The sequence below is a fragment of the Uloborus diversus genome, chromosome 5, assembly GCF_026930045.1.
Source record: "Uloborus diversus isolate 005 chromosome 5, Udiv.v.3.1, whole genome shotgun sequence".
NCBI lineage: Eukaryota > Metazoa > Arthropoda > Arachnida > Araneae > Uloboridae > Uloborus > Uloborus diversus.
The window spans coordinates 137,507,683-137,535,385 of NC_072735.1; the positions used below are offsets into that span (position 1 = coordinate 137,507,683).

At 30.9% G+C, this 27,703-nt stretch overlaps 1 protein-coding gene across 1 annotated transcript; it reads right to left on the reverse strand.

The window, feature by feature from the left end:
• Positions 1–3,142: 3,142 nt before the first annotated feature.
• LOC129222114 (ankyrin repeat domain-containing protein 10-like) lies at positions 3,143–27,381 on the reverse strand (the record flags this gene model as incomplete). Its single annotated transcript, XM_054856559.1, is given in 4 exon segments — positions 3,143–4,260; positions 6,159–6,373; positions 9,607–9,698; positions 27,226–27,381. Coding segments are annotated over 4 exon segments (621 nt in total), but the record flags the coding sequence as incomplete, so codon positions are not given.
• Positions 27,382–27,703: the final 322 nt, after the last annotated feature.

Here is a 27,703-nt window from a genome sequence, read left to right on the forward strand (position 1 = left end):
GGGGGATAAGTGCAAATTTTGGGCTTTGGGGTCTAGGGTTGACATTTTTCAAATATAAATGTTCAGAATGGAGACTCAGGCTACATTTGGACACTCGAGGGGGGATCATGACACTCCCTCTGGATACTTGCCTGGTTATATCGCATTTTCGGATATACCTTTTATATTTGTTACCCAATAAGCACTATATAAGGGGCAAAAATATATTATCAAATTAATTTCCTTTTTTATGCTAAACTGGTAATATGACACAGCAGAGGTGTACCCCCCCCCCCCCCCCCCCCCCAAAGCAAGAGACCCTCTACAAATGAGAAAAATACCCCTCAAAATTTTAATGGCGCAGTCTGCGCTATGACCCCCCCCCCCCCTCCAGGTGGGCACTCCTGTGACTCAGTGTCGCCTACCACTCTAAAAATGATAATGCTTCAATCCCAAGCCGCCTGACATTGCCCATTGTGGCCAAAATAGACCAGAGGGTGGCCCACAGGGGCTGTGCCCACTTCTAAAAGGCTGAGTTTAATATTTTTAAAAAACTGTTCTTTATTATTGAAGAGAAGAAAAGAACGCATCATGGGAAAACAGTGAATTTAACAAGAAAAAAAATGCTAGGTAGAAATCTTTTAATTACCGCTTATTGATCCAGTGAATTGCACCCCTCCCCCCTCCCCATTTTTTTTCTAGTTCGTTTGAAAATAAGGAAGTCTTCAAAACGCATTCAATTGATTTCAATTTAATTTTTTTTTTAAATCAATTGGGGAAGTCCCTGTGCTCTATCTCTTACCCTCCGTTTTCGGCACTGCTTATCTATTCTTGGCAGTTTCCCTTTCGCATAAAATTAGTATGAACTCCGGATTCAATTGCATTCCGAAACGGAAAATTTAGGAATTCACACTTGATATACAATTAGTTGGGGCAAAATGAAACATGGGGTAGATGGAAACAAACTTGAAAACCACAGTTGTGGTGATTTTTGAAACTAAATTGCTAATAAGTAAAACCTACACATAAAACCAAACAGTTGCGTAGGCATCATCCTTGTTTGAAGATGACACTATGAAAAAAGCTTTTTTTTTAAGTTCAGAGATTTCATATTCTCCTCCTAAACAGGTCTACGAATGAGAAGTAACTACAGTTGGCTCTTTGTTTAACGACGCTCTATTAAATGACTTTCTCTATTTAACGATGGCTTTTCAAGGTCCCAGATGGTCCACTATAGTGTTAAAAGCATTCTATTTAAGGACGATTTTTTGTGGTCCCTTAAAAGTCGTTAAAGAGAGAGCTAACAGTAGATTCAACTCGTTAAACTTGTGTGTAATGTTGATAAAAACATTTGTTACCGAATTTCATCTTCCCAGCTATTTTTGATGTGCAAGGTAGGTATTTCCCTTTACCGCAAAAATAATGTGCTCTAGGTTGATCAGATACAACTAAGTGTTTGATGCTTCCTATTTATTTGGAACTAGTGGTACCCACACGGCTTTGCCCGTAGTAGAAAATTAAAAGGTCATTTGCTTTGACTGTATATTTACAAATAATGGATGATAATTTCTCGCCAATTGGCTACGTTCATTTGCTCTCCTATTCCACGTAATGATGATTTCGTAATTTACTTGTCCATCTTATGATAATTTTGCTCCAGAAAATGTTCTTAAAATTAAAATGGAAAAAGAACAAAATCGAATTTTTGAAAAATCTTCGAGGTGCACACTCCAATGCTACAAACTAACTTTGTGCCAAATTTCATGAAAATCGGCCAAACGGTCTAGGCGCTATGCACGTCACAGAGATCTAGACATCCAGACAGAGACTTTCAGCTTTATTATTAGTAAAGATAGTAAATTTTGATGTAAATTTCATGTTCGTGTATATTTTACATAAATTCAGAGATAATTATTTTAAAAAGAAAAAATCAGTTTCTTTAAAAATGATTTTCGATTTAATTTGCAGGATTTAGTGGGCCACAGATTACTGTTAGTATAGAACTTCTTAAGCTTCTAAACCGATTGTGTGCATTGACTTCAACCTCATGGGAAAAAAAATGGGGCGTTTTCATTTACCCGCTAGTCTCTTCAAGGTCGGTTCTAGTAGTTTTGCTGCCCTAGACGACGTTGACAAGTGCCGCCTCTCGTTTTAATAACATACATATATCTATATATACCCTGATCTTTGCATTTTTTAAAATATTTTTAGTTTTGGACGTAAGTTTCGGTATTTTGACTTTAAATGATAACTTTATGCTTGATATATATATAATCATCGAGCATTCTCTCTCTAGTTGCTACAAAGAAAAAAACTAAGGAACATTTTAGTTTTATTTTTTGCCTCCTCCTTACATTTTGCCATAATGAAATATTTTTGTATACATTCCTAAAAATATTGTAAAGTATTTTATTTTCATAGTGGTATTTTTTTGCTTAACCAATCCCTAATTAAGCAAACATTTGGCTTAATCCCTTCACTGTTGAGAAATTCTGTTATTGAACATTGTGGTTATTGTTCCTTTGTAAATTTTTAACTATGAAATTTTATCAACTTAAAATATTATCTTGGCAGAAGATAAAGAGACCAAAAACTACCCCTGATTCACAGAATATAATGCGTTTAGCTTTCGCTGTCCCAGAGCAGCTTTTCCAAAACACACACCATTTGCTGTCGATGAGCAGCTGTAGCAGGGAAAAGGATAGTTGATCCGTTCCATTTATTATTTAAAAACAACAAGTAGTCATTCAGAAACAAACATTTGAAAGGTGATTATTTTTCATTGTAGTGTTTAATCACTGCAGAATATCGCTAGTTTAATTAATATATTCCATTCTACTTTGCAGTTTGTAAAACAGCTATTTTAAGAAGAAAATCTGATCACAAACAAGTTAAAGAGACGTCTACTGGCAAAGTTCACAAAACGTGATCAGAGATTTTAAATTTGAAAAATCCACATTTGAATGAAAGATGTAGTTTCTGCAAAATTAAAAGACTTCTTTTTTATTTCACCTGAAACTGTTTAGAGTTCTCAGAGCAGCTGGAGCAAATGGGGCTTTGCTCAGAGAAAATTTGTTAGTGTGAAAAACTTAAAAGCTGAAGCTTTCACTTACAAAATTAATGAGAATTAAACCCAAAACGTTTTGGAATGATTTATTATCGGCAAATGAAAATGAGAGTAAACATTTTTGGTTCTGATGAGCACAATTTTACAAAAAATGAGAAAAGGAAGAACACACGAATTTTTTAATCATAAGAAATTTAGTTGTAATACTTAACAGGGTGGTGGTGGTGGTGTCCTTGTGTAGTAGTGCATGCTTGTATCAAGACAGTAGGTAATTTTGTGTTTATTGATGCATACATGTGATTGCTCAAAAAAAAAAAAAAAGGAAAAAAAAGACTGAAAGTTTATTGCATGAACCTCTCCTCTTTATCTTGGGGAACGAGATAGTACTAGTAGCACTGGTAGGTGCTGCTGTACAGCATGATTTTTTAAAAAAATCAATGAAAGCCTAAGTAGGACATGCTTTTTAAACTCTCTTTACTCAAAACTTGAAAATGTTCACTTACATCCCTTTGCTTCTCACTGCCTATGTGTTTTCTTAAAAATTTGACATAAATTAGTATGGTCTTTGTGTTTATCCATCTCCTAAATTACACCTCTGACAGCAAAAGTACAAAAAAGTGAAAAAAGCATTATTCCGCATGATATTATCATGCTAAATAACAGATATTAAAACTCTGATGTTTTAATATAGAGAAGTTTTAAAAATAATATCAGGCAAAATACTTTATAACAAGTTTACTTTTCATCAGTATCAATCATAGAAAAACAAAGTGAACAGTGACATACTATATACATAATTCAAGTTTCATACATTCTTAATTTTTTATAAAATATATTTTACAAACAGTACAAAATTCTGCTAATCTTGAAATTTTTTTTTTTTTTTTTTTGAAACTGACATTTCTGTTAATCCACACACTGCATAAACATAGGAAATAGTACAAAAGCATATCAATATGAAGAACAATTTTATAATATATAAAAATGAAGAGTAATGACTATACAGAGCAAATGCATTTCATGTAACAAATGAACATCTTTCTGAAGTTGTGATATTCAGCATCCAAGAGACTCTGAAAGCATGTAATCTAGAAAAGAATTTGAATATCCAATCTCCATGGTGCGCATTTTTTCATGCTCTATTACACTCATGGTTTCCTGGCTCGCAAAATTGTTTATCACTTGAGGAAGAGGGATATCGCACACATTCAAATCTATGAATGAAAAGAGTAAAATTGTAAGAAAGTATACATCTGAATGTAACAAAATTTAATGTCTATCAAGTCATTCACTGCATCACATTCAAAATTAATGTTCATAGGGGTTTCCTAGCATAAAAACCAAAGCTCTCTTTGTCCTTCTTATTTGCATGAAACGTCAGCAGAGAATCTTTGACTAGCAAGTAGCAAATTGCTAGTTAACAAAAATCATTAAATATTACTCAGGAATAAAAACAGTTAAGTTCATAATGATATGATTTTTTTTTTCATCATATTTGCCCCTCCCCCCCACCCCACCCCCGTCCAGATCGCTTTGCCGCAAAGTGTTACATTTCTCCTTACCCCCTCCCCTCGTTACACTATATTACATAAACATACTGTTATTAAAGCTGTGACTATCTGCTTAACCATTACTAATTTCACAAGCCCCCCCCCCCCCCCCCAAAAAAAAATGTCACATCATTTGTGGATGACTCCTTATTTCTCCTGGTTTTCTGCCTTTGAAAAGAATTGCGGTTATTATTACTCTCTTCAGGGTTCATACTCTAATCAGATGAAAAATTATCTTCCTTTTCTCAAACCTTCAGCAAATTAAGATCAACTTTGAAAAATTTCATAATCAAGTTTATAGAGGGTAGTTGAAATGAACTCTGATGCAATTGCATTGTGATTTTTGAGTGGGTGTGGGAAAATGAAGAATGTGCAAGTCTGCTACAACAGAATGTAAAATAAAAGTGATGAAAATAATGGTAAATTCAAATTTTGTGATGTACAAGCAGTAAAATCACATTGCAATAGAAAGTGGGCGGCTGCTACAGAAGTGTTTGTAAAAGGATTTAAAAATTTAGATTTATTTTTGAGATTGTTTAATTTTTCAGTTTTAATATGCAACACTGTTAAATCACTGAAGATTTCTAATGCTCTTTTGCTACTTTTACTTTGTTTGCCCAAGACATTTTTTCATGACTTTTAATGAAAATATTAATTTTCCATGACTTTTCCAGGTCTGAAATAAGTTAATTTTTTTCCATGACTTTCCAGGATTTCCATGACCCATATGAACCCTGTATCTTTTATTTATGTTTTTAAATTTGAAATACAAATGTGTTTTTTCTAAGAAAAAAAGTTTTTTTCTAAAAAATTCGGAAATCAAAAATAGTTTATATTAGATTTGCTTTATGATAAGTTATTATGAAGAAGTAAAATTTCTTCAAACAAAAAGTTTAACCTTTTCACCTAATCTACCAAATTTAGAGCATAGTTTTCGTTCATTTAAAACATACACAGTAGCACTTCTCAATAACTGACACTAAATTTTGTCCCTAAAACAGATATGTCTCTTCTATGAAGATAATTCAGTTGATGCCAGTGCAACATGTGTGATTTGATGTTCGTGAAACATTGGTCTTAAAAAATAAAAATAAATAAAATAAAAATTAATTTGAATTCTGATATTTTTAATTCAAATTTTTTTTTTCGCAATCACGAGTTGAGACAGGACTCTACTCATTGGAGTTATGTTTCTAGAATTTGCTCTTGACCTCCCAAACCTGCCCTGGGCGGTTACGTCTGTATAGTTGTGTGTGTGTATTTGTAGGCTTGTCTGTGCATAGACTTGGGTATGCACATAGGCATGTGTGCGTGTGAGCGTTTGTGTGTGTAGTACATAGATGCCAACGACCAGGAGAAGCGAATTTCGGGGTGACATTGCTCATGACCGAAGGAGCAGCATCTGCAGAGGATGGTGGGCGTGAGTGCTGCAAAGGGAGGCGGAAGGGGGGGGATAAAATCAGCGTAACGTCAAGGACAGCCAAATGAGAACAATAAGTAATCATAATTGCTCAAAAAAAGAAGAAAGAAATAGAGAGAGAAAAGAGAAAGAAAAAACTTACCATTTTTACGAAATCGTTTCAGAGAATCTATATTCATCATGTCATGTGTACGCTTTCTGCTCAGTCGGGCCACTTGCGGAACGATGCCGTTACTGGGAGTAGCAAAATGCAAAGGATCAAAGCTTGATGTATGACTGCGAATGAAAGATGCAATGGCAGGATGACCACATAACTCTGCTAATGTGGCTGCTGTCTGACCATTAGAATTCAAGCAACTATAAAATTTGAAAACAAAAGTTAAAATGAAGAGTTTTTAACCACATTTTTAAAGAAAAGTAAAATTGAATGTGAATGTTCAAAAGGGACCTACCTTTTTACAGTATAAAATGTAATATAATGTATCATTTTTCTGAACAGGGCAATTTAATAATTGCCCTGTTGTAGCATTAGCTATATTAAAATTCGAAGAAAAAATATTCCACAATTTTCCGAATGGGAGTAAGATCAGAGCCGAGAAAATGTTTTTCTCTTGAAAGACTCTTTATTAATTTCCATATTTAGTCCATTTGAAGATGATGATTTATGCTGTGTAATCTGATTGTCATTCATTTTTAAATACAGTAGCTTTGCATTTACTTTTATAACATTTACATCTATTTTAACATCCCTCTTTTTAGGGTCTCTATAATCTACAATACAAGAACAGATTCCAATTTCATAATGTTTGCATTTTGCTTAAACACTACTCTGCGAGCTTCATATTAAAACTAAGGTTTGGACTTATACGGATTGCCTCCTCTAGACATTTAATTATACGTATGAAAGATTCACTCATACCTAAGTGTCGTGCTACCTTCGATCCACTTTCCAGTTGTTCAAGCATATAAAGAATCATTACCTTTTCTTAAATTGTCTCAAACTTTCGCTTTTAATTTCCATATTCAAACTCCAGATGAAATAGTGTGCTTAAGTGCTACAATATATCATCAACTTTCATATTTAGAATAAATGAACGAAAAATGAGGAATGGTGATTATACACACTAATAAAACTATGTTTATAGTGCAGGGTGTGGGAGCTTGCACAGTCAGTGATGCTGAAATGATGAAGGTACAGTCATGAAGTCAATGTTTAGTAGTGAATAACAAAGCCGAAACTTAGCATCACGATTCCGTTCCAAATATTTTCGTGTTGAGAGCGAGAAATTCGCTTCAGCTCTATAATTTGTTGCTGCTGAAAAACTCGCATTATAGCTATTTCACGTAAGTTGAATCATGTTGTTGCGGGAGTCAACTGTATATATGTGTGTGTATATATATATATATATATATATATATATATATCTATATATATATTAGTTTTTAATTTTAGAAACTGGAACCTAATTAAAGTATTTAAAACTATTTGTTTTTTGTTCATTGCATACAATATGTAAGAGTAAGCTGCTGATGAAGTTCCCTGTAAAAACTGACAAAAACTATTAATTTTAGTATAGACTTGTAGAATAAACTAGCTATTAATTTCAGTTCAGACACTTAAGTAACATATTTAAGGGCACAATCTCAGTATCAAACAAGGCAGTTAATTTGTTGGAGAACTTATCCCTTGCACATGCCTTGTCATGTTCTGAGTACCTCTTTCTTTTCTAGTGTCTCGGGAAAAACAACTTAGCAGTTGCACTCAGATTCTGATACTTATTAGTAGGTAGACTGATAAGGGAGTGTAAAGAGTTTCTAAAGACACAAAAACAATTGACTTGAGAGCTATTATATCCATTTAATTAGTCATTCAGATTCTTCACTTAATAAATTAATTTGAAGTATTTAGTTATTTCCAAAAAACATCTGAAGTTCCAAACATAATGTTTCCCACTAAACATCATTTGATTTTTAAAAAATATATTTATTCTTATTAAAAAACTAGACCCCCCCCCCCCTTTCAGCTTGGGATCCAGAACAGCTGTCCCCATTTTCACAGCTCTTGCAAAGTAGTACATTTTCTTTTTAAATAAAACAAAACAACATCCAACAAATTTTAGCAGCAAGTTGCTAGCTAACAAATTTCAGCAAGTTGAGAATTCATCTCCATTTCGACTACAGAGACATCCTGTTACAACGAACAAAACGTTTGGTCCTGTTTCAAAACCAATCAAGATAATGCATAAAAAATCTCATTTTAATGAAACGAAATACTTTAAAAATTCGTAACAATGAAATATTTTCCTCAATGTCAATTTGAATATTTTTTACCCAATTCTGTTTTCAGAAATTGAAAAACTTTCACAAGTTGTAACATGAAAACTCCGTTTGTACTTTCAAAACAGAGCCATTCAAGGTGGAAATCCTCTCAGCTGAAACCTAAGCTGATGTGAGACAGCAAAAGTCGTTGTGTAGTTGCACCAAACGTGAAGCACCCTTCGAATTTACAAAGAGGGTCAGCGAGATTTTAATCTTTCTTGTGGTCAGTATAAGTTGCGTTCATAAATTAGAATCTTTTATAATGTCCTACGGAACCAAATCTCTCGTAAAAAATAAAACAAAACTTTTTGTGAATACTACCAATGAATAAAAGATCCGTGTTCAATATATTTTTATGTTTTTACAGAATAAAAAAATGAGTTTCACTATGGATATTTTAGATTGTTAGGAACGGGCAATGTTGTGGATTTAATTATATTACGAGTGTTGATTTGCAAAATTAACACTTTTTTAAAAATACAGAAAGCTTTAAGACATTTCGGCTACAATGAAATTTTTAGTTGGTCGCGTGAAGTTCATTGTAAGGAGTTTTCACTGTATTTAGAGCAAAAACAGCTAATGATTTGATTTTGCTTGAACATGTCGCTAAAGAGAGGGGAAATATTCATAAAGTTTAAAAGATGGCCGGTGTCTGGTCCTGTGGAATTTGGTTACAGTAAAAAATCTTCAATAAAAATTTTCTTCAATATTGCAATTGTATCGCAATATCGGACTTTTGTGCACATATATTTAATTTGAAGAAGCTGAATTATAACCCTGAAATAAGGGGGGCAGCCCCCCCCCCTCTCAAAAAACATTTTAAAAGTTTTGACCCATAAATACAGAGTTCAATGCTTCAGAGAAGCCAAAATTTAGCTTCCATATTAGATACTAAAGCTATGCATTTAAAAAGCGGGGGGGGGGGGATGTGGGGGGTAACCTTGATCTTGAATGTGAAGTAAAAAATGCTTAAAAAGAAAAACAAAATTCTTAAATAAGAAATTATCTTCATGAGCTTTGTTGTTGAATTAAAATTTAAATGGCGAAAAATTGCATTAACAAAGAAAATATCTTAAATTAGAAAGAGATGGAAGTTAGAAGATGCAATAGAATAGAAGATGCAATCAATAGAAGATGCAATTACTAAGCTAGATCTTGAATGTGAAATTAAAAAATGTTTAAAAGGAAAAACAAAATTCTTAAATAGAAATTCTTTATGAGCTTTGTTGTTGAATTAAATTTTAACGGCGGAGAATTAACAAAGAAAATACCTTAAATTAGAAGAAGATGCAATCAACAAACTAACACATTCTGCATTGCCTCTTCTGGCAGCTTTATGAAGTGCAATTTCTCCTTGGCAGTCCTGAAAAAATTAACAAAATTAACAGAAGAACTCAATAAAATTAAAGAATGCCTGAAAAAGAAAGTTATTATACAAGTCAATACAGTCAAAGAAAAATGTACAGAAGAACAAAAATGTTTATAGATCAATTACTGGCATGGCTGAGCAGAGGTTCCAGGAAATAAGGTGGGAAAAAAATAAGCGGGCTAACATTAGAAGAGGAAATGTTGAAAGGATTATTTCAATTAAGAAATATTATAGCAATAAAATACATTGAATTTTAAGTTTTAAAAGAAGAAATTAATTTCATACTCCAAGCTAATAGGCAGGCATAAGAAAAAGGGTAACGTTTAGAATGAAAGAGTTCAAGCCAAACCTTATTGTGGAGCGGTGTCTATTTTAGGTCATGCACAGAATTCCAAATCAATTTTGCAATTTGAACTTACTTTATAATCTGCTAATTTTCTGGGATACTGTTATTGGTATTAAAATATGTATGGTATAATCATATCAAAACCCTAAAAAAATGAAGGACAAATATTCTAATTTTGGTAAGCTTTCAAAACAACCTACGTGATCTAACAGTTAGGTCTAGCATCTTTTACTCGAGCAATAAAGGCTTTATAGTAAGCATGCAAGGGGAACTTGATGATGCGACAACCAATGGTAATCTGAAAGATTTTCCTTTACCAGCAAAATGTGCTAAGAAGTGATAAGTTGGTAAGTATGTTGCAGAACTAAGCAACTGTACCAAAGAACATTTGAAAACAAATCAACAAGTTCCCCAAAATGGGTATAGGGGTTCCTTAAAATGGATAGGGAGAGTCTGAAATGTCTTCAAGAATGGAATCCTCCATTCTTGCTTCTAAATGTCATGAGGGTTGAGTATATGGAACTTATGTAGGGAATACATCCCCGATTTCAGACATATATACACCACGGAATATTTTCAATCAGCTGAAGGAGTATTGGCGGAACAAAGTGAAACATTCTGATGCTGAGATTTCATGCTGGAGTTGGAGATTTTTTAATCTAATTAAAAATAGAGTCAAATTTAGGCACTTCCTTTTTAAAAAATCAAAATATTTTTTCAATTTTTTGTTTGCCATGAATAGTAAAAAAAAATTTGACTTCAAAAGCAATTTCACAAGCAACTGTCAACAGATATTACATCAATGGTATAACATAACAAACAAAGAATTGACTTATACCGCCCCAAAAGTGAAAAGCGCTATCTTCTTCATCTATAAATGTTTAACGAGGTTTAATAATTTTGATTGTATAGTGTAAAAGTGAAAATTAAATATTTCTATTGCAAAACTCATAAGATAGAATGTAATAAGTATTGAAAAATATATATTTGTGAAGGCAATAAAGACTGAAAAGCAATGAAAAGTGAAAATTCAGCTGTAGTTATTTCAATTTTTCGGATAAACATGTAATTATTTTCATTCTGAAAATAGGAGGGCAAGCTCTTAAAATTATGATTATTTAGTTAATGAATTTGTCGACAGTAATGAAGTTGACCAAGTCTTCAGAAACGTCACTCTGTGTGTACAAATGTGTAAGAGAATCCAATTCCATTAAAAAAAAGTTTTGTTTGAGGATAATATGAATGCTTCCATTCTGAAAACAGGAGGACAAGCTCGTAAATTATAATTATTTTAATAATGAATTTGTGAGAAAAAAAAACAAGTAAATTAAAATACACAAAAATGAAAGTAAATAAACTACTTTAAATTTTTATAAATTTAACATCTTTCTCGTTAAAAGGTAATGAGGAAATAAGGAATTGAATAGAATTGTACACTAAATCAACCTGTAAGCGGATCTTAATTGCATATTTAAAGTAACTAAACTTATAAGCTAAGATTGCACTCTGCAAAGCCATGCTTACACTCAGAAACAATAGAACAATTCTGTTTAACAAAAAAGCAGCTGATTTTAACAAAACTTGTCAGTTTGAAAATTCTTGTGAAACATCTCCCATTTAGTCCATTTGTTTTTTATTAACTAACATGTTTGCTGAATATATTTAAGCAATATGATGCAAAAAGCTTACATTAAAATGCAAGGTGATTGGGTCAACAAAACTTTTATTTCAAATAAGAAACTGTGCGCAAGGTCGTGAGCTTTTCAAGCAGACAGTATTTAAATAAATCTAAAAGCAATGTTAATTTGAGGTTGTACTATTTAGAGGCAAATAAATATTTTGCTTTTGGAGCTTTACCATTTGGTTACCATTATTCAAATAAAAATTCCAATTCTAACAGATATTTTTTACTAAACATTAATTTAAAGTTTTACTTGAAAATCTTCAAAGAATGAATATTTTGTTTTACAGCTTTTGTTCATCACATATATGCCCAAACGAGCACAGAAAAATAAGTAAACAGAAAAGTGTAAGGGTAGAAAAGTTGTATTGAAATGTATACGAACTGAAGCTTAAGGTACAAAACAAATTCAGCTCTTCATATAAGCACTACTTTGAGCAAGACCTGACAATTATCTTATTAAAAGCATACAACTATTCTTGAAATATCATTTAGAATAACAATATTTAGAATTGTGTTCGAAGAAAAATTACCAAGGATTTAGAATTGCGGAGGGAATCAAATGGACAGTTATAGCCCGAAACATGCAATTTAGTTTTTCTTTAGGAAATCAAGTATAAGACAGGTAGTTCTTAAATTATATGTATAAGAATTAATGGAATAGCAATTTTGGGAAATTTGCACAAGCAAACATTCGACTTAAAAAAAAAAATGTTTTAATATAATTTACATGCTTGTAAATAGTTTGTTAGTAGGATTGTTGAGTGGAATTTCATTGTTAAAATTGCCACATATGACAGTTTCACCAATCAAAAGAATATGGTATCAGTTCATTGCCAAATGGAAATATCAATTGTAAGTTGACAATAAGTCTTCGGAAACGTCACTCTGTGTGTACAAATGTGTAAGAGAATCTAATTCCATTAAAAAAAGTTTTGTTTGAGGATAATATGAATGCTATAACTCAAAATAATATTTTTCTAACGACAAGAGAAAGAATTAATTATTATAACTTTTTGAACAGCTGATAAAAATGAAAGGATTTTAAAGTGTTTTCTTTAAAATTCAAAAAGAATTTGAGATGATTCATCCTCTTAAAATAGAACAATTGATATGTGTAATATAATGGCTTCATGCTTTAGATTAGCCCCAAAATTTATTTTATATGAGGGAATTTGAAAATCAAGTAAAGATGCTACATCCTAGATAAGAAAATGAACTATTTCATCAAAACTGTTCTACTCCATGGAAGTACAATATATATATATATATATATATATATATATATATATATATATATATATATATATATATATATATATATGTATTAGAATACAAATAATGCATAACAAATAAAATTTTGTAAAAACAGCTGCTTTTTTTCAATTACCAATCACAAATACTAAAAACAAGCTGAAAGAAAAATGTGATACAAGCTGTATAAGCAATATAATTGTGCTTTCTAACAGAAGTTTTTGGTTGAATTAAATGTTTAATCATCGTTAAGCCAGTTGTGCTTAAAAAAAATTTAAAATTAAAAAAAAAAAAAAAAAACTCAAATGGAAAAAAATTGTGAAAATAATAAACAAGAAATTTAACACAAAATAGAAACTTTTAATATGTGAATCTGACTATCTACAAATTTTACAAAACTCTTTTCTTTGTAGATCCTTACTGACAAACTGCAGAAACAGCAGATATGGGCAATGCCAAATTAAGTATAACTTCCAAATTGAACGAAAATGAAACATTCTTCAACCAGTGATTACAGAAACAAAAACATAAAACTCAATAACACACACAACAAATTAATGTCTTTGTGTCTTTAAACAAGATTATTCTGCAGGCTTTATGCTTTGAAATGGAATTCAAATTGATCCCCCCCCCCCCCCCCACTGCCTGCAAACATAAAACAGGTAATAAGTTTGAGAACTTGAAAAGGAAAAATGAACACTAAGCACTAATACAATGAATTAAAAAAAAAAGTTTTGCAAATACAAGATTTTCCCTAGATGAGTCTTGAGAAGTACTTTTTCTGAAAATTAAAAATGAATGATAGTTCGAGGAAGTTTTAAGCATAGAAGGGAACAAACAAAGTTTGAGAATCTCATTCACATTTCATTTAAGAAATGTTTATTATCAATAAATATTCAAAAGTCATGATAAGTTTTAATAAATCCATCAAGAAACTAATGAATCAAAGCAAAAGCTCTACTATAAGTTCAAAGTTTAAATATTGTCTCAGGATGCAAATTAAAAAGTAATCATAAAATCTAAAATAAAAATTGATATAGATTTTATAATTCAAAGTGAAATTATTGTAACAAAGATAGCGAATAAATTCAAAACAAAACAGTTGTCAAGAATCTACAAATATTTTCAATCATAAATAGTGGAGAAAAATCTCACATACTGTTTTTAAAATAGTGTTATTTTTGCAATTTAAAACAATTTCTCTAAAACAAGAAAATACAAAAACGAAACTAAACAGACTGAAAATTCGTTCATGATATTTGGGGAGAAATGGAATATTGAGATGAATACACACTATAATAGTTTCAGGTTTATAAATGTAATTAAAAACCAATTAAGTACAAGAAGAAATACACAGCACTTCTGAAGTGGTATGCAATAAGAACTTCCGAAACTCAGCACAGATTAGAAATCAAAAAATGTAAGGTTTTTTACTAGAATAAAAAAAAAGACTATGTATTGTTGTTGTAAAACTATTTTACATTATTTATCAGACTCTAATCTCAAAAAATAGCCAACATATAATAAAAATCAAGCATAACTGACTTAAGATGAATTAAACATTTTTTCCAAACACACCAAATTGTGAATCAATCTATTAAGACGATTTGAGAAATTAACAAAATCATAAAAATTCATAATTTCTACATTCCAATTGTGTTCCACTGTCCCTTACCAGGAAGGCAAGGTGGTAGAAAATATTAACCCCCTATATCAACAACTTCATGTCAGAGAAATACGAAAGAAAGCTATTTCATCCACCATCAGATTTTGAGCCTCCAGCTGGGATTGCATTAACTCAAAAGCTGAAAAATGTTTAATGGAATTAGCTAACTTAAATATGTTCATTATAAAAGGAAAAAAATGTGGCTTCTTTTTTTTTCAACAAACACTTTTGAATGAATAAATATAAAAATTTAAAAATAAAAACCTGTTAACTATTCCTTGCAACAGAATGAGGTTCTTGAACTTGCGCAAATTCTGTAGATCATAGCTATTCTTTCCATTGTGTTGTTGCGCCATACAACAACTCGGCTAGAATTGGTTTTTCTACTACTTTTCTAGCATTTTTCAAAATTGAAGCTTAATAGTTGTTCCTTCCTTCTTTTTATATGTCAATCAGGCATAATTCAGTTTGCATATTCATTTCATAAAAAAGAACACACACTCCATGGTTTATTCAAGTAATATCTTGCTTTAATGTTCTGTTGAATATTCTTGGGAAATCAAATTCTACAAAAGTCAACAATAAAAGCTAATCTTTTTTCGAGGAGAAGCAGAAATCTTCATTACTTGATTGCCAAATATGAAACTCATACAACGCTTTGCCATTGCAATTTCAGAAAATAATTGATCTCTGCACATGATTCAAAGGGGTTAAACAAAGAATGCATTTAACAGCTGCTGAATGTGTTATTTTCTCTCTCTTTAGCATTTTTTAAAGAAGGATGTTTTTTTTTTCTTTCATTTTGATACAAAATAATATTCTACTTTTTCCTCACATGTGCAAGCAAAAGTTTACTTTTTACCAGAAGCAATAATGATTCAGGAACTCAAATTTCCTATTTAAACTAGGTCCTATCACTAACAGACTTATAGTAAAGTGAAAAAAAGGTTTTTTATTTTCTATGTTTTCATTCCCTGTTTATACTATACATTGTGCCAATAAAATAAGATTTTAAAAAAAATGAGGGGATAATAAATATTGAATGTTATAAGGAGCAAACATAATTTTTCATAAAAAGCTCTGAAATAAGATTCAAAAATTATGAAATGTCTTTGGAAATGTAAGTGTTACAATGAATGATTATGCCCGAGTAGCAACAAAAAGACAATTAGTTTCTCCACCATACATCAAATTGACTAACGAGAGAAATATTGAATATTAATGTTATTCAAACAAATTAAATTTTAACATCATAGGATTTGCAAGTTTGATTTTTTTTAGTCTGAAATTTAATATTAAAATGCAATATCAATCTTTTCTTATGGTTTGTTAAAGAAAAAACGACGAATTGCTCAAATTTCTATTGAAGTTTACAATTAAATTGCAGAAGAAATGTTATTACCATCAAATAAAATTAGCAAATTAATTCAAAGATTTTTAATTTTCTTAAATTTTTTAACTTTAAGAGTACGAGAGATTTTGAAGCAAAGAGCATAATGAATGAAATATGAACAGACTGTTTTACTCAAAAAAAAAAAAAAAAAAAAAAAATATATATATATATATATATATATATATATATATATATATATATAATTAAACGGCAGAATGCATGCAATTTTGCAAAAGTTTCAACAATTTCTAAGCTTATTCATTGTGTTTCAGCATCTATATTCTTTATTCAATAAGCTATTTTTTCTACTATTGCATGACATTTCAAATATCATCAAATGTTTCAATTTCAAGTAGATACTCAACTTTTCCCCTTTATCTTCAGTTATACACATTTTATTACAGTTCTTTCTTGTGTTACATTAAATATCACTCATTCAGAAAAATATAGTTATTCACAGTACCATCTTTTTTTCCATATTTTATAGTTTCATTACTAAGTTATTCATTGAAAATCATTTTCTGAAATGTCTGCTTTAAAAAAGAACATTCATATTAAAATTTTTCTACGAAGGCATTCGGATTCAAAATAAGTTTTTATATCACAGGAGTATAATGTTATTATAATATCATTTCTTCTTTAAAGTCTAAGTTTTCCAATAAGTGATGCAAACAATTTTCTGTTTTCTTATTTCATCATAAAATAAGGTTAGCCATGAAAATTTGAAATGATTGAATTCATTTATTTATTTTTTCCCAAGAGTGAAAAAGTTGAGCAATTGCCATTCAATTCTGAATTAAAAACTGGAGTTGGCAAACCATCATATATAAGAGTATCAGGTTCTTTGACATACATAGATATAATTTGACTTTTTCTGTTTCAAAGTTTGAAGCTTTTAAGATGTAAGACTTATCTAAACTGCAAAACTTTAAAATAAGAAGTGAAAACTTCAAAACCTGAAAAATAATTTATTCACTGATAAAATAAGCTAAAATTTCAACTTATTTATTTACTTTTTCTGTTTTTTCTTTGCTCTTCAGTAAAAATTGCATTGCTCTCAAAGCATTAAATTCTAAAAGCAAAAGAAGTTTTGAAACAACTTTACCAGCGAACAGTTGTTACTCATGAATCCACTTTAAGAAGCAAATTGTTATACTTTGGAAGACCCCCAAACGAATAAAATAGTCAAGATTCTCTACGTTAAATTGCAGAACAAACAAGTTTTCAGCTGAAATCAAGTAGTTTAACTTCCTATAAAGATGTCATACATTATAAAAATTCAAACAAAAGATCAACTTAAATTCCATTCTTCAACAGCACAAAAAGCATTTCATTTACAGAATTTCAGTTTAATTTAGAATGCAATATTTTACTCCACAATTTTAGGGGAATATTTATTTAAGTATATACATTTTTTTAAGTGATAATACAATATTTAATGAATTTTGATCACTCAAGGTTTACTGGATAATACTGAAAGTTAGAAAGACATAAAAGAATTCTTTAAAAACTTTTGCTTTACATATTTCAGGGGGAAAATCCAACACTATTAAAAAGAAAGTATTTATAATTTTCATCCAAAAGAAAGAAAATGATGTTTCAAGTTATGATTCAAAAATAAATTAAATTATTTATTTACTGTCTCTCATGAGGGAGTGTAACCATATACTTTGAAAATCAAAATTTTGTTGAAAATGTATCAGAAATTTCAAATTTTATGCTGAAATCATTTTGGTGAAAAAATAAAGCTTCAAAATTATTTTATCCAGCAAAGTTTTTTCACTTAGCTTTCATTGTCTCAGATAAAGAAGAATATTGAACAGAACGGACATGAACTACAGCAATTATCTTTTATTTTTATTTTAGAATATATTGAATGATTTTTTTCAATTGAAAATATATTTAAAAAATAAAAAACTGATGTTTAAGAAATAGATTTAACTCGTAAAAAAAGAAAAAAAAAACACGCTTTCAAAGATGTATACAATATTCAGGAACATCCTAACTTTCCAGAACAATGCTTGCTTTAATTCTGCTGCATACTTTAAACTGGTAAAAATCAATTCATTATTTCTTAAAAAGACCATTAAGTTTGCAGAATTCTTTTAAAATTCAGATGCTGAACTTGCAAACTGTCAGCAATGACCAATTGCACAAATGTCGTATCAAAAACTTGTATCTCATTATAAAAATTTTACTGCATATACAGGTAATAAAGTGATTAAAACCTAATGGACGACGACTCGCATTATCAATACTCGCTAAGTGGCATAAAAAATTCATTTAAGAAGTAAATGGATTGGGAAATACCCTTGAGGGGGAAATATCTCAATATGCAAAATACATAGATGTAAGGACAAAACTTGTCTAAACCGATTCAGGAGAGGTCAAAGGACATTTCAAATGAATATATGCTCATTAATCAAAGAACTAGTCAAAATTTATCCCCAGAAGGTTAAAATGGAAGTTTAAATTGAAATCTGAGCCAAAAAGACTCTTTTAAACATTTCGTTACATTCCCTTCTTTATTTTGTACAAAGGAGTAAAAACACCACCAATATAATAATCAAATTAGAATATTTTAGAGTCATCGTGTGGAAGCTGAAAAGAGTTCTAATGCTACTTTTTGGAATTTGCTTAAAAGAACTCTTAAGACAAGAGAGTAATCAAAATTCATCCCTAAAAATGTTTTAGATGTAAAAAACTAATATCCTATTAAAAATGTTGATATATATATGCAAAGAAATAGCATTAGCTTATAATTACTTTAGCAACACATAGTACAGTATAATCTCGTTTATCCGGACTAGCTGGGACCAAAGGCAATCCAGATAAACAAAAAACTGAACAGTCTGGGTAATAAGCAAAACATATTCTTAAATAAACAGACATCTTTTATTTCAGCAAAAAAGTGCTTTGTAATAAAACTACACAGTACCATTACTCGCAAATACTTTATCATTTACAGTTCAGCTACAGTGGTGTTGAACTGACAGTTCAAGTATGCCATGTTGTTTGTTAATTTAGTAGTATACTTTAGTGTACGTTCTATGCAGGAGTTACACGTTTAATCAAAACAAATGCCGAATATTTGCAGTACTTATAGCTCTGTCCTTGCAACCATATTTGAAATTATTACTTAAGCAAATATATTTTTTCAACTCTACAAATTTGATTCGGATTAACCGGAAATCCGGATAAATGGGGGTTGGATAAACATGGTTCTACTGCAAATTCAGTTTTGCTTTCCTTACATCTGAAATAACCCAAAGGCAAAATTGTTTTTAAGACACGTTTCCATCATAAAAACTCCAACAATTAGTTAAAGATCCCTCTCTGATCTATGTTATCCTCATAAATATTTAGTTATCATAAACATTAATCATCAGAAATAAAAATACTTGTGCATTTTTGAAGCACATGCATTAGGTTAACTGGTAATAAAACCAGTGTTAGGTTTAAAATAAAGATTTAAAATTCATTTATTAAAACAAAATTGTTCACATCATAAAGCTGAAATACGTCATTCATTACTTCCACATTTTGTCATAATTAAATTTTATTGTTATAATTCAATTATTTTTTTATCTTAACCGACATAAATGAGTGCCAAGTATGGCAAAAAATTGGGATTATGAAGGTATCAGAAAATTGAAATATCTTCTGAAATAAAAATTTACAATACGTAAATTAACTTATTGAAAACTATGAAAATAATTTTTTAGCATGGGCTTTACTTGAGTAAAATTTCGAACAAAAGTTCCCATAATTACATAGAACAAACTCTGTGACACCACAGCCTGTGAGGGGCAAAGGCCTACTGTGCCCAACTCAGTTTTCCTGACCAGGGGCTCTGGGGTACAAGGCAGATATTCTGGTTAGGTGGTCAGCCCAACACAGAACCCCCAGTATTTGGTTCCCAAGTGCGCTTGGTACTCATTTTATTAACCCACTGAAGGGATGAAGGGCTGATAATTACACAGAAGCATAAATGAAAAATGCTGAATTTCTTTCCAAAAGTGAATTTACATAGGATGGGTCAAATTTATAATTTGATCCTAGAATAATTTTCTCACAATGTCAGTTTAGCTCTAGGCCTTACATAAGTCAAGTTTGACATAGTTTCCCACAATATGCTGCAAATGCAATAATTTTTTTGCAGATTTAGAAATGTTTTTAACAAATTAAAAAAAATAACAGAGCTCTAAGCTGCAAATGTGGCTTTGCAAAAACCGAATTACTTATTAAGTGTCCTTTGTACATAAATATCAACATTTGATTAGCTTAGCTTCAATAAATGTATCACTGAATGTTCACTGAAATCTAACACAAAATACCGATACTCAAATGGAGTAAAATAATGCATTCCATAACTATATGCTGGTAAGAATAATGAGCTGAGGCTGCAATAAGAAAAGTATTATAATATTAGCAACATAAAAAGTGTTGATCACAGATGTCTCACAGCTAGAGTCTACAATGATCCTTACAGCTTTACTATGTAAATATAATAATTTTTACACCTAAGTCAATCTTAGTTTGAATTAGGTATTTTCCATTTAAATATCTCAATATTACATTTTACTTTTGAATTTCAATGAAAAACACTTTTTATGGTTGCCCTTTTACTTTCATTCATGATTTGAACAAAAAATAGATGAAGAATAGAAAATAAAGAGGGCTCGATTAAAACTACATTTAACAACACTAAAGTGACTAAGTAATTTTATGTAGTTATCTAATAAAAATGATTAGAACTGATCACTATAGATCTTATTTTTGTTAAAACTGCTAAAGCTGAGAATGTAAGAACAAGGTATTTACCACCACTAAAATAAAATTAAGAACATTAACTTAAGATATTCATGCTTTACTTAAATTAGATTACAATCTTTAATTCAAAACAATTAATTCCAAAATATGTTACTCAAAAGTAATAGTTGTCTGTCTTTCTGCCAAAATATGATTGCAATGTAAAAGTCAGCATATCTTATTTGGTTTAAGTACATTTGGATTATTGTTTAAATGATTAAGTTTAAATACAGTGAAAGTTAAGGGGCCATCTTCTACTATAACATGAGAAACATAAACAATAAAATGGCTAACAATCTAATATATTTCAGAAAAGTTATTTTAAAGAAACAATGGAACAGTGTGGGTTACCAGAAAGATAATTCTTAATCAACATTACATTGTCATATTCAACTTTTAAATGAGGTACTTAAATATGTTTTTTAAGTTCAAGCAAGATGATTTTTAAACAGTTATAAACAAAACTATAACTCCTGAAATATGCCAGGAACCTAAAAAATACTTTCTGAATAAATTTCTTAACTTTTTTACAATTTTCTGATACAAGGTACAATTTACTATTGCACAAAGAAAAACCTTAGTACTATTATATAATAATTACGTAAATAATAAAGACATTGATTTGGTTTTACATTCGAAAACAGTAAACCTCCATACATTAATTAAAACAGAATAGTACATGTTAACAGCAAGTTGAATTTCATAAAAGCTCGTCAATACGAAAATGTTAATTATTTTTCATCTTACATAATTCCAAAAGTAATCAGAAGCAGCAATAGTGTTAAAAAATAATTTAAACAAATATCTAGTTATATACCAGAAAGAAAGGATTCATATTACATATTATAAACCAAATAAAATCTTCAAAAATAATCTCAGAGGGAAAAACATAATACATGATAATGTGTTAAAATTCCTGGGAGAAAAAGTGCAAGAGCTGAGCTTTTTCAAGCTTCTATACTACACCCTGATAATAAATCGATAAACTTTAGTTAAAATATGCACTGCATTTCATCACTACTAATAATACTTCCTATCCCCCCCCCCCCCCACCCTTAAAAAAAACCTGAATTCTTAATTTTTCTAGCTGATCAATGATCGGAAAGGCCCACTCATTTCAACTAATGCAAAGCATAGAAGTAGTTTTATAAAATACTAGCAGTACCCGCACAACGATGAACGTGCTAAAAATTTAATGGAAGTCCGTCAAATAAAAAAATCGATGCCCCCTTCCCCTCTGATGTGAAATGATCATTTTTCTTTGTATAAAATGCGTACACACCTTTTCAAAAAAAAAACTTATTGAAGTTTCTTTGGAATTTAAAACTTTTTGTCAAATCATTAAATTAGATTTACAGTTGCTTTAAAACTCTATGTAACGAGTGAAGCGGTTTTTACTGCAATTTAAAATATTTTGCCAAATAAACAAAAAATGACATCAAACAATATTTTTCAAATGTAAAAATAGTTCCGCAACTCTATTGTTTATTGCCAAACTCGCCCAGCAACCACGCTATCATAATCCATCTAACAAAAAAAAAATCCAGTGGAGTATTCAAAAATCGTCAGAAAAAAAAAAGAAAATGAAGTACATTTCACTCGTATAAAAACAAATCAAAAGTTTTTTTTCTTTCAAAGCAAATCGCAAAACAATGAATTACATTAACGGTTGCCTTAAAACAACAATCCTAGACTGAACTGCTCAGCACCTAACGCGCCCAAGCAACCACGCTACCGGAACCCAGCCCTTTTGCGAGTGAAGCGGATAATTTTTTCTTTGGCAATAATAAATGTGTCACCAACAAATGCAAAAGTATAAAATCACATTAACATTAGCTTTCAAATCTTTATATATTAAGAGCTGCATTGCTCGGCTTTGCCCGGTCTACATTGAGAATAAAAATTGTGTGAAGTGACACATATTCAACAATCAGGCTTAAATAAAAGGGGGAAAAAAACACTACGCAAAAATTACCCTTCCAAACAATGATGACAGATATTAAAATACGTTTAAGAAATAAAAATACGAAAGATGGATTTTAAAAGCGTAACCATGGAAACACAAAATAAAATAGGTTTAAGAAATTAAATGCAAAATAAGGAAAGAAACAATGGATTCAAAAAGCATAACCGTGGAAATGTGAAAATAAAATGGTTGACAACCTGAATCAAAATGACATTTTTCGAATTTGATTTAAAAAGGCTAGTAACTTTTTTTCTTTTGAAGATTGAAGCTAAGTTTTTCGACTATAGGTTGAGAGAGATCTGGAGAAAAAATTTCGCTTTTTCCATGGTGTCAAAAAGACAAACGTGGGACAATTTATTCACTTTATATTGATAGATTTAATGAAGAAAGTAGTGCCTAAATTTCAGCTAAGCCTAAAAAAGTTTGAGCTAAAAATGCAAATTACTCCCCCTGTATTTAAGTTAGAGCATTGAAACAAATTGTTTAGAAGAACGTGGAAAATTCTACCCTTTTCAACGATATATAATATCATTATGTGCAAGTAATTTTTCACTCCCATATTCGGGAATTTATGTAAAATTTGGGCCTAAAATGGAATCAAAAAAAGAACTATTTATCTGATTGTTTTGAATTATAGCCTATGTCACTCAGTAAGAAAGCACGTTTCATACAGTGAAGAAATTTTTTAAATAGGTGCAGTGGTTCTGGAGATTACCTCGAACATATAAACACACAAAAATCCGCCCTCTCTCTTTATAACATTAGTATGGATAAACATAGAGTTTACATTTGTATTTGAATAAGAAAAATCACTGCTTCTTTATTTAAATGAAAAACTTGAAATGAAAATCATAATATTATTTCAAACATAAATTTTAAATGGAAGCACACAATATAACTTATTCATTTTTGAACGTTTTTTTTTTTTCAAAATTCAAAAGTTGAAGCATGCTGACAATTACATTGCATTAAAAAGGTAATTAAATATGTTTCAAATATAAATCTACAGATGGACCGATTGATCTAAAATTAGGTACTATATATTTTTAAAATTATCAATAAAATTAAATAGCACATGCAATAGGTTTTTTTTTTTCATTATTATTTATTCAAAGCATTGTAATAATATAAAACTAATACTGAACAAATAACTTAAAAGTGATAATCAAATACTGTTAGTTTGTGTAACTAATATCTAAATAAAGTATAATACACAAATGACTAAATAAGCCTTACAGACCATACCATGGGAAAAAAATCTAAATTGAAAAAGAAAAAATGTGTCACAAAAGTACAAATCAAATAACGAAAACTTAAAAAAAAAATAATGAAGCAGAATTTTACGCTTTTACTCAGCATGAATATGATCTGGCATCATTGATATAATCCGAGGGGGGGGGGGGACTAACAGGTCAAAAGATATGTATGCATTAAAGGACATCCTTAACAAAATTTACAAAAATCTTCTCTTCCAATAGATTACTATCTCAATGTCTCCATTTAAGGAAAAAAAATTGTTCGGAACCCCCCCCCCCCCTTTTACCTGCTGTTGGGGATTTAACAGCCGCAACAGAATAGCGAGATTCCCTTATAAAGTGGGCAATTAATTCTCAGGGTCTCACACTCTATCTGGAGACCCTGTTTTGTACAATTTTAAAACTTTTAGTTCAGTTTATAAAGAATTAATTACGAATCCAAAATTTTTAAACCAAACCTCATGCAATTACACCCCCTCCCCCCTCAACACACACACACACACCATATTTAATTTTTATTTTGTAAAAACTACATTTTGAAACATTTAATTTTCTCTTTTAAAAATATTGAATACAAACATTTTCATGAAGACTCAGTTTTTGTGCTCACAATTTTTAGCAAAGATATATTTTTAAAACTTATGTGTTATGAGAAGGATCAGCTCCTAAGCTTTTTTTTTTTTTTGAAAGTCTAATTTTGAAATTAGGAGTGTTGAGAGAGACCTAATGTGATATGCAAATGATGAGACATAAGAAACTTATCAAAACAAAAAACATTCATATCTGCAGTCGGGGGGGGGGGGGGGCAAGAGCTAAGGCTTGTCTGTTTTGTCCTCTGAATCTATATCTCCCTCCTGATTTTTTTTTTTTTTTTTTTGAGCAATCACATTGCTTATTGTTCTTACTTGACGGTTTTGATGTCCTTTGATTTTATTTTTCCCCGCCTCCCTCTGCAGCAACACCATCGACCGGCCTTTCCCGATGCTGTTCCTCTAGCAAAAAGTCTTCAGACTGCGTCCACATCCTACACACACACATGCATACTTACACACACCTGCACACACACACACAAGCACTTACACACACACACTCATGCTTGCACACAGACACAAATAAACATTCCTACACACATACTCACACACACAAACACAGATGCCTACATACACACACACACACACACTCGTGATTGCGAAAAACATAATTTGAATTCAAGATGTCAAATTCAATTTTTTTTTTCTGGCTATGCTGCTGCCAATTAAGAACATGATTTTTTTAAATTTTATCTCTCTCTATAATGGGGCAGCAGATTGGTTTCTCGACATTCGCAAACCTAGCTCATTTCTTGGCATCCATTATTTCAGGCGGCATCTCTATTAGCAAATTATGCCATTAACATAGAATTTTGACACCCAGTTAGTGATGTAAAATACCCGGGTATTTATTTTTAGGGGTAAATATCCAAAATGGGTATTTACCCGGGTACTTATTTCAAAAATTTATATTCAACTAAAATACTTTTCTGTATGTATTCCACTATATAGAGTCTATTCCAAAAGTAATGCAATTATTTTTTTTTAAGTAATTTATTGAATAGATTTGCACAAAACACTTGAAGTTCTTCAAAGTAATGTCCTTGGGCTTCTGCACATTTCTTCTATATTCTCTGACTGGTCAGTGTCCTGAAAGGCATTTTTGGGGTCTCCCCTAAGGTCTTCTTTATGGCTGATTGGATCTCTTCTAGGGATGAAAAATGAGTTCATTTCAGGAGCTGGGGCAGCGTTTTCACCTGGTGTTTAGCCAGGAACTCGCGGATTCGCAGTGCGTTATGGCAAGGTGCTTCGGTACGAGCGTGCCTCACACTTTTCTCATCGCTAAATCTTCAGTAATGCAAAGCACAGCAGTAGACGACATGTTCAGTTCATTTGCAACCATATTGATAGTCAATCAAGGGTAAAAGTCCAACAATTGAGGAACACAAGCCAAATTGTTGTCAGTTTCACTGGTTGACGGCTGCCCAGAGGGTTGTTCATCTTGAACCTCTTCCCCGCCCACTTTAGAGGACTTTAACTACCTCAAAACTTGTGAATAGGACAGAGAAAAGTCCCTGTAAGCCTCACGAATCATTTTGTTAGTCTCCTCAAGAGATTTTGTTGGTAAAGCAACAAAACTTAATGGCATACTATTTTTCCCCTCACACGGTCAATGCGCAGAGGTTAACATTAACTTACATCCGGCTACTTCCACAGCTCGGAGAACATTGAGACTGGTTTTCAGGAAAACCTTAGGGTCCCCCTCACCTAAACCAAGTAGTTCTATTATACTCCAACCAATAAAAGCGCCCTGGAAAAATCCATTGCATTACTTTCGGAATAATACACATTGTATAACCAACCATATACAAAACAATAAATTTTTGCCCAAAAATTGTATTTTGATCACATATTTAAAGAATTATTGTGTGAAACAACTTAGCAATCTAATATGACATTCACATTAAATGTGTTGGATATGCCTAATCAATGTTGATAGCCAAATTTCAGATATAAAAAGAAAGTCTACAAAAAGTAAAAAGTTTAACTGGTTACAAAAAAAAAGCAAACATCTCCAATTATGACATCGAAAAGGAAGATTCTTTGGTTCATGATATGTTTCTTTCATAATTTCATCAAGTGTTCCAATAAAAAATACTATAAACTGTGTAATGCATATGTATGTATCAGTTTTACCAATTTTTTCATAATTAGATTTTTTTTAAATTTCTCATTCATTTTTTGCATTTTTTTGTAAATTACCCAGTTTTGGGGTATTTACCCAGGCTTTGGGTAAATACCCAAAATATATTTACCTACCCGCTGGGTATTTACCCGATCCACATCACTACACCCAGTTACCATTTCAAATAGAGACACCTGGACTCTCTTTGACGCGAAACTGCACAAGAGATTTAATTTTGTCTAGAGTATTCCAAGACAAACATGATTTTTTTTGCAAGTTAAATTTATATTTAAAAAAATATATAATGATGAAATTTTAAATCTTGATTCTTATCTTGAAAATGAACTCCAGCTTAAATATTGCTGAGTAAAAGTAAAGAAAATACTGCTTACTTAAAATTAAAACTCATATAGCAAATGGAAAGAAACTTACTTTAACTTCTGCATTTGCTCCAGCCTGTAACTGCCATAACAGACAGTGTGGATGACCTGCTTCTGCACTGCAATGTATAGCAGTTTGAAAGTTTTTGGAAGACTGCATATTAAGCAATCTGGGCTCAACAGATACAATCTGCCTCACACAATCCAACTGCAAACAAAAGATTATACTAATTACCTTTTTTGTGGAAAATTAGAAATTGATTAAAATGAAATGAAGTGCCACAAGAAAGAATGATCGTAGTTCACCATGCACAAATTTTCCTCAGTGTGTTTTTAAGCTTGAAACCTCGAATCTTTTCTGAGTTAGCCTCGTTCTTCCCTGTTAAAACTCACTCAGAATGATTCTTGCCTGAATAATGTTTCTCTTAAATACTGTCTGTAATAATCTGCGTGTTCCCATAAGTTAACCAGAGTTTTTAAAAAATGGACTTTGATCATTCTTTCCCGTAGCCCTTCAAATGTTTCATATT